Source organism: Meles meles, chromosome 8 (genome assembly GCF_922984935.1).
Source record: "Meles meles chromosome 8, mMelMel3.1 paternal haplotype, whole genome shotgun sequence".
Lineage (NCBI taxonomy): Eukaryota > Metazoa > Chordata > Mammalia > Carnivora > Mustelidae > Meles > Meles meles.
In genome coordinates, this window is record NC_060073.1 from 17,225,952 (window position 1) to 17,235,296 (window position 9,345).

The 9,345-nt window shown below is 37.5% G+C and overlaps 1 protein-coding gene across 1 annotated transcript; it reads right to left on the minus strand.

Annotated features, from left to right (window-relative positions):
• Positions 1-428: 428 nt before the first annotated feature.
• On the minus strand, positions 429-1,343 carry LOC123949152 (olfactory receptor 4C11-like). The gene has a single exon (XM_046016496.1). The coding sequence runs from the start codon at positions 1,341-1,343 to the stop codon at positions 429-431; it is 915 nt and encodes a 304-aa protein (XP_045872452.1).
• Positions 1,344-9,345: the final 8,002 nt, after the last annotated feature.

Sequence of the window (9,345 nt, forward strand, 5' to 3'; positions counted from 1 at the left end):
CCACACTCATAAAGACTAGAATAAAATCTAGAAAAGGAATTGTTGTGTGTGCGCACACACACACACACACACACACACGACCATTCTGTCATGAGTCAGTAAATTTCCTTCTGAAGACAAATTTGTACAGCAAGATAAATTATCATGTGAATATGATCAGATATCAATAACATTCAACTAAGGGCCATCATATGTTGTTCAAGATGGTTATAGACTGAAAGTAATCCTATTCTAATGTAATCCTCTCAGAATAAGGAAAATGTTTGTAAGTATTTATTGATATTGAAACAAATATACAAAATATTAGTGTAATTAAAATTTATTAAATTTCCCCCAAGAAGAGTATTCTATATTTCCTGTCCAAGAAGCAAAACCAAGCTGTTAAGGAAATATAAAACAGAATCTCTGAATATCATGTATCAACAGAATCATACTTGGCTACACCATAACTTTTTCATGGCATTTTTCACTTCCGCATTCCTCAGTGTATAGATCAGAGGGTTGAGCAAGGGTGTCCCAATTGTGTAAAACACAGCCACCATTTTATCTATTGGAAATGTGGTTGCTGGGCGTGTGTACATGAATATGCATGGACCAAAAAATAGGACAACCACAATAAAATGAGAGGTACAGGTGGAAAGGGCTTTTCGCCTTCCTTCTGCACTGTGGTTTCTCAGAGAGTACAAGATGACTACATAGGAGATAAGCAGAATTATGAAACTCACCATGCATATGGCTCCACTGTTGGAAACAACTAACAAGTTTATCACATAAGTGTCCATGCAGGCAAGTTTCAACAAGGGCTGCAAGTCACAGAAATAGTGGTCAATCACATTGGGGCCACAGAAAGGCAATCTCAAAACCAGGAAAAGTTGTGCTGAAGAGTGGATACAGGATCCCACCCAGCTTAGAATCACCAGCACATAGCAGACATGGCGGCTCATGATGGTTGTATATCGCAAGGGCTTACAAATGGCTACATAGCGATCAAAAGCCATGAGGATGAGCACAAAGATTTCCATGCACCCAAAGAAATGGGCTATAAAGACCTGAGTCATGCATTCATTGTAGGAAATGGTCATCTTCTGAGAAAGGGCATCCACAATCAATCTGGGGGCTATAGTTGTAGAGAAGCAGGCATCAGCAAAGGACAAATGAAATAGGAAGAAGTACATGGGACTCCCAAGGGTCCTGCTTTTTTTAATAGTCACTACGATGAGAAAGTTCCCCAACAGTGTAGCAAGATAAAGCATCAGGAAGATCCCAAATATTGCTTTCTGCTTTCCTGCATCCTGTGTCAACCCAAACAGAATGAATTCAGTCACACTGTTATTCAATGCCATGCTAGTGACCGCAGGTAAAATGTTTAATCTGCAAAGAGAAGAAAAGAAGTGGTATCAGGGGAAGGCCAGTGGACTGATCTCTGAGTTCCTTCTTTTTGTTCCCTGTTATGTTACCTCCAGCTACCTTTCATCCTCTATTAATCTTTGTGAATCTGCAGAAGTCCAAGCCTCTCCCAGATCCATCTGTTGATTCAGAAATTAATTGCATTTCATTAAAGCCTTTGCATTTGAGGAACAAAAAATAAAGGTCTTTTAAAAATTTTGATTCCTACCAAGATTGAACATAGCAGAATTTGGACTTTCCTTGGGCAACTGACTTAACTGCCTTGAAATTTATCTCTCATATGAAAAATTGATTCAAATACTTGCTGTACCTTACCCTGAGTTTCCCTAAGAATTAAATACATATATATATATATATATATATATATATATATTATGCTCACATATACACACATATACCTCATGTATTATGCATTTTATCTATGTGCTTTGAAGTCTAAAAAACTCTATCTTATTATAATTACATACTCATATTCAATGGAAAAAAGACAGTCTCTTCAATAAATGGTGCTGGGAAAACTGGACAGCGATATGTAGAAGAATGAAACTTGACCATTCTCTTACACCGTACACAAAGATAAAATCGAAATGGATAAAAGACCTCAACGTGAGACAGGAATATATCAGAATCCTAGAGGAGAACATACGCAGTAACCTCTTCGATATCAGTCACAGCAACTTCTTTCAAGATACGTCTCCAAAGGCCAAGGAAACAAAAGCAAAAATGAACTTTTGGGACTTCATCAAGATCAAAAGCTTCTGCACAGCAAAGGAAACAGTCAACAAAATAAAAAGGCAACCCACGGAATGGGAGAAGATAGTTGCAAATGACAGTACAGACAAAAGGTTGATATCCAGGATCTATAAAGAACTTCTCAAACTCAACACACACAAAACAGATAATCATATCGAAAAATGGGCAGAAGATATGAACAGACACTTCTCCAATGAAGACATACAAATGGCTATCAGACACATGAAAAAATGTTCATCATCACTAGCCATCAGGGAGATTCAAATTAAAACCACATTGAGATACTACCTGACACCAGTTAGAATGGCCAAAATTAGCAAGACAGGAAACAACGTGTGTTGGAGAGGATGTGGAGAAAGGGGAACCCTTTTACACTGTTGGTGGGAATGCAAGTTAGTGCAGCCACTTTGGAGAACAGTGTGGAGACTCCTGAAGAAATTAAGAATAGAGCTTCCCTATGACCCTGCAATTGCAGTGCTGGGTATTTACCCCAAAGATACATATGTAGTGAAAAGAAGGGCCATCTGTACCCCAATGTTTATTGCAGCAATGGCTACAGTCGCCAAAATATGGAAAGAACCAAGATGCCCTTCAACGGATGAATGGATAAGGAAGATGTGGTACATATACACAATGGAGTATTATGCCTCCATTAGAAAGGATGAATACCCAACTTTTGTAGCAACATGGACGGGACTGGAAGACATTATGCTGAGCGAAATAAGTCAAGCAGAGAGAGTCAAGTATCATATGGTCTCACTTATTTGTGGAGCATAACAAATAACATGGAGGACATGGGGAGATGGAGAGGAGAGGGAGTTGAGGGAAACTGGAAGGGGAGATGAACCATGAGAGACTATGGACTCTGAAAAACAACCAGATGGTTTTGAAGGGGTGGGCGGGGGGTGGGAGGTTGAGGAACCAGGTGGTGGGTAATAGGGAGGGCACGTACTGCATGGAGCACTGGGTGTGATGCCAAAACAATGAACACTGTTATGCTGTAAATAAACAAATAAACAAATTAAAAAAAATTGAAAGAAAAAAAAAAGAATGAACAAAATGCTCCCCTGTTTGTAATAATTTATCATGAGTTTTAAGATAAATGTAGATGAAATTATTCATTATGTAAGGCACTTCATGATTGGTGTAAGAAGAATACAAACCATCTGGAGAGAGAAGAGTGCAAAATCCATAGACTGGCAAATGAAAAAATTCATAGACTGGCAATGAAAAATGCAGAATTAGGTTAAGATATGAACTGTAACATTAACTGAAGAAAGACAGTTTCTAAGCCAGATTCCCTGAGATGCAGATATTGTAGAGCAGACCAGAGAGCGAGGTGAGCACCTCTGTTAGTACCTAGTGCATAGAGGCTGAAGCCACACAGCTTAGATTCATAACCCACCCAGCTGCCCACTATGGTGCAATGTTTAACAAGTCCCTTGATATCTCTATGCTTCATTTTCTTCACCTATAAACATTAAGAGTGAATAACCTACTCTGTAGGATTTCTATGGAGGCTAAATAATTCAGCATGCACAAAGCATGGGAGACCCTGCAATTGGAATGGTTACTTTCATTATGATCATTAGTATTGACTTTCCACTAAGATTATTAATTTCAACTTTCAAAGTTGTTAATCTACTTTGTTAATTTATCTATAATAGAAATGCACAACTGTTTTACATGCAAATTTCCTTTGCTGACTGGCTGAAATAATATTGGCACTCTGGATCATACTAATTTGCTCATGGTGCTATGAAGCTGGGACTGACAATGCCAGGTATCTTAAATAAATATTAAAAACAGAAAAAAAGATACATAACAGCTTGACTATGTGGGGCCCACCATTAGAAGAGAGTAGAAATAAAATAAGCCCTTGGTTGTTAAGAGTTTGTGATGCAAAGAAATGAAAAATCAGAGGGATGAGAGAGCATTTGAGATGAAAGAAATCAAATCAAAGTATTAATGGAGATGATAGGGCAAATAGAAGAGATCAATATGAAACCTCTAGTTGAGACAGATTCTAAAGTTATATTTTTACTCCCAGCCAAAGGCCATGAAAGCCAGATTATGAAGTTTGAATATATTCTTGTGGTCAAATATAAAATTTAGAGACATATAAAAAGTGAGAGCTGATTTTATTAAGATTTATTCAGCACCTCTTACTCAGTTGTTCAAGAAAATTTAGTCATCTCTTTTTTCTAATTTGAGTCCAGTCAGACTTTGAGCTTATCTGTAATGAGATGCCCACCTCCTTCAAGATGTCTGAGTTGCACTGAAGACACCCATCTTTGTTTCCCCTGCACTGAGAAACTTGGGGTAAGCATACAAGTGCATTTGCTGTATCCCCAACAAAAGGAATCTGTGGTGGCTTCAGACTTGTCACATCCCCTCGTACTGAAAGAACAGAAGTGCTCACTCTCAGCTGTCTCTCTGAGGGGAGGAATAGCAAAATTATATAGCTCCCCTCAGCTTTAAGAGGATCATTTTGTTGTTGTTGCTTTTGTCTTTGTTGTTGTTTTCAGAGAAACTTAGATTCATAGCAAAACCCAGAGAAAGGTACATATTTCCCTTTTAGTCTCTGCCCCCACACAAATATCATCCCATTGTCATTAACGTATTCCACCAGAATGGCACATTTGTCACAACTGATGAGTCAACCATGACACATCACCATCACCCAGAGGCCACAGTTTATCCCAGTGTTCACTTTTGGTGTGGTACATTCTATGGATTTGGATAAATATTAAGAACATGATCCATCATTATAATATCATACAGAGTATTTTCACTGCCCTAGAAGCGGGATCATTTAGACTCCCAAAACACAGAAGATAATAATTATTTTCACAATGTCTAAGACTCATTAAATTCTGAATAAAAGTCTCACACCTTTTTGTGAAAGAAAAATAAGATGTTGAGTGAAATATCTGTAGAAATTTTCATTGTGAACATTATTAGTTCATACATATGACAAAATCAGACTGATATTTCATAAATGTCAATATTACAAATGGGCAGCCCTAGAATTCTTTAAGTGGAACTTCTATGTTTCTAAACAGAAAGAAAGGACCCAATTTCCAATGTTCTTTCTTCTCTCCTCTCTCCATCTTCTCCTTCTTTTTACCACCTAGTGCTATAAATGAAAAGGAAAATTGAGTATTCTGAAAGTATATTGAATGATAAATATGATAGTGTTGTTACTACGATTTTCAAATGCAACAGCTGTAATACTCACCATGACACTCCCAGCCCTCCAACACTGTGCCACAATCTTCCTTACCATCTTTCCTCCCAGTGCCTCTGGGCATACATGCTCCAGCCATGCCTGACACTTCCAGTCCCTCATAAATATGCCCACACCATCTCATTCACCAAATTTTCAATATTTCTTAGTGGCTAAATGACATTCCTCTGATAAACCTCTACTCTCCATCACTACCTGTACAGAGTATCCAGTTCAAATGCCATCTCCTCAGCAAAGCTTTCCACATTTTCCCAAACCACGTTCTTGTGAAGGACCTTCCACTGGTAAGATGTATGTGTGTGTATGTGTTTAATGAACCATGCAACCCTTAATTATAACCTTCTTTCTTTTTGCTTTCATATCTTTGGTCATTTGACTTTATATCTCAAAAGGCAAATTCACGCTGTTCTGTTTTGTGCAACTGAGGTTAAGCTGGCAGACAGTTTAGCAGAGAACAGTGGAAAAGAAACCAGTACCAGATCTGTAACTTTTGTGCTCCATGGTAGCCTCTCCCTCTTGAACATTTCACCCTCTACTGCTCTGCAAAGCATCAGACTTCAACCATAAAAGTTGAAGGAGTAGAAAGCCAGAAACCATGAGTAAGTAAGGAAGAAAACAATTGGCATGTCTAGTGCATGTCCTATCAAATGGATGGAAAATTCAGGAGGTGTGAAAAAAGAGAGACAAGTGTTTATATTTATATTTATATATAAACCTATAGTGCAAACCTGAACAGAGAATCTTGCTAGGGATAAAGAGGACTTTGCTAGAGAGTTTGCTTCTCATTCCTCCTCTCCATATACCATCCCTTACTCCAACACCAAAAAGAAAATGTAATTCTTAGGTGGCAGTGGGTTTGGGCAGCCAATGGTGTCATTAATATCAGAACAATCAGGACCATAGTATCATAGAATCATGGTCTGAACACTATCAATGCATACAGGTTGCATATGGTCAGTCTACATCCCTGTCCTCCTGACCCTCAGCCTTGCAAATAAGAAATCCAACAGCAGAGGAGTCTATACTTCTGCCCCTTCAATGGACCCCCTTTCAATAAGAATTACTCCTGAGACAGTGCCGCATCAAACAGGCCAGTGAAAGCCGGGAACCCTGACACATCACAATCTTCTCAACACTGAGAGAAATGTTTCTGGAACTTCATGCTTCTAGGGAGAAAGAACTACATAACGGCAATGGCCTGAAAACTCAGTCCTGAATGGGAGGTGAAAAAAAGGTCATTCTTTAGTTGGGCTTGAAAACTTACCTTATTTCTTATACAGAAAGGGATGAGGTCCAGAAGAGAGCTCATAGTTTTTGCTCTTGCAATTCTGATTTATTTTGAATATGAATCATGTACAGTGTGTCTGCAACATGTAAACTGTACCTCAAATACATGTACTTGGCTTTCCATTGCAGGATCTATGGGGAGAGAAGATACTCCACAGTAGCCAGTCTTTCCTAGAAGGCTTGAGTTACACTCTTCCGAATGGTCTGTAAAATCAGCAGAAAGTTTGTTACAGCTACTTTTAGAACTTCCTAGAATAAAAAAGAAATATCCTCACTATTCTGTGATAGAAACATCTCCAAAGCCAGATGTATTACCCCAGAACAATTCTCTGGCAGAGAACATGGATGAAATATTTGTTCTTCCTCCATCATATACTTATAGAAATTTCATAGAATTTCATAGAAATTCAGAGCCTTTGGAGGGATAAGGACCCTGTCCCTCCCACCCAACCCCAAAGGATATGCTCTATAAACTACTTAGCTCAGTAAGGCTTGGATAACAGTAAACCATGGTGCCAAGTAATCTCAGATGACGCAGTCAACAGGCAGATTCTGTCCCCAGAGCCCCTCTCCCTTCCTCATCTCCTGAGGGGACCCATCTCATCTCAGTTATCAACTGCTTCACTGGTGTCCCTGCCCTAAGGAAAAAGTATGTCTTTAAAGTCACACCAAGGCATAGACTAATAAAAGTTTCCAAAGCCTCTGCTCTTCAAGTCAAATTTTTTTCTAATGGCAGGCAAAACTGTGGGCCCACATATACGTTCCAACACATGTGACATAATTGAATTCTAGCTTCATTAATTATGTCTTTGTGACTTAAGACAAGTTTCTTAATTTCCCCCATTTTATATTCTAGAAAATTTTACTGTAGATATAATAATGTTTATCAATCTTAATGTACTGATAAAATAAATAATTACAATGAAAACTACTAATTAAAATACTTACAATTTTAAAAATATTTTGAAGTTATTAAGTCAGTAAATAAAGAAGAGACAGAAAGTGGAAATGAAAATGTTTTTACACTATTTTTTAAACTAAGTTATGGTTTACATACAATAAAATTCACTTTTTTTTTTGATTAAACAATTCTACACATAATTCAGTGCTTGCTCTGACAAGTGTCCTCTGAATCCCCTTCATCTAGTTCACCCTTTTGGCTACCTCCACTCTGGCAACCATGAGTTAATTCCCTGTACTTGAGTCTGTCTTTTGTTTGTCTCTGTTTTTGCTGTTGTTCATGTCTCTTGTTCCTTAATTCTATCTCTGGCAACCATGAGTTAATTCTCTGTACTTGAGTCTGTTTTCTGTTTGTCTCTGTTTTTGCTGTTGTTCATGTCTCTTGTTCCTTAATTCTATCTATATGTGAATGCAAATGATATTTCTCTTTCTCCATCTGCCTTGTTTCACTTAGCATTATACCCTGTAAGTCCATCCATGTTGTTGCAAAAAATTCTTTGGGTAAAGAGCCAGTAGTGAAATTACTGGATCATCTGGTAACTTTATTTTCAACTTTTTGAGGAGCCTCCATAATATTTTCCACAATGGCTGTACCAGTTTTCATTCCCACCAGCAGTGCTCAAGGATTCTTTTTACTTCACATCCTTGCCAACACTTGTTATTTCTTGTCTTTTTTTTTTTAATTTTAGCCATTCTGACGGGTGTGAATTGATATCTTGCTGTGGATTTGATTGAATTTTTCCCTGATGATGAATGATGTTAACCATCTCTACATGTGTTGACTTCTTATCTGTGTGTATTCTTTGGAAAAATGTCTATTCAGGCCCTCTGTCCATTTTTAAATAAGATTATTTGTCTTTGTGGTGGTAAATTGTATACGTTCTCTATATCTTTTGGCTACTAACCGTTTATCACTTCCATCTGTCTCCATGTATTTTTTTTTTATTTCCTCTTTGATCTTTTTGGTCACTTATTTATTGTTTAGGAGCAGGTTATTTTCTTCCATGTATTTATGTTCTTTCTACATTTCTTCTTGTGAGTAATTCTAGTTTCATGCCATTGTGATCCAAAAAAGGTGTATAATGTTATTTCAATATTTTTGAAGTTATTAAGTCTTATTTTGTAGCCTAACATGTGATCTATATATCTGTTAGGTTCATTTGGTAAAATGTAAAAGAAACAACATATGTTGGCGAGGATGCAGAGAAAGGATCCTCTTACACTGTTGGTGGGAATGCAAGCTGGTGAAGCCACTCTAGAAAACAGTATGGACTTTCCTCTAAGAGTTAAAAATAGAGCTATCCAGGATCCAGCAATTGCACTACTAGGTATTTACTCAAAGGATACAAATGTAGTGATCCAAAGGGACAACCACACCACAATGATTATAGTAGCCTTGTCTATAATAGTCAAACTATGGAAAGAGCCTAGATGTCCATCAACAGATGAATGGATAAAGAAGATGTGGTACCTATAAGCAATGGAATATTACTCCGCCATCAAAAGAAATGAAATCTTACCATTTGCAACAATGTGGGTAGAAGTAGATGGTATTAAGCTGAGTGAAATAAGTCAATCAGAGAAAGACAATTATATTATCTGACTAACACATGAAATTTAAGAAACAAAACAGAGGATCCTAGGGGAATGGAGGGAAAAACAAAATAAGATGAAAATAGGGAGGAAGA

What these genes read in the sequence shown, in the direction of transcription:
- LOC123949152 (XM_046016496.1), bottom strand. Translation starts at nt 1,343, where the DNA reads ATGGCATTGAATAACAGTGTGACTGAATTCATTCTGTTTGGGTTGACA.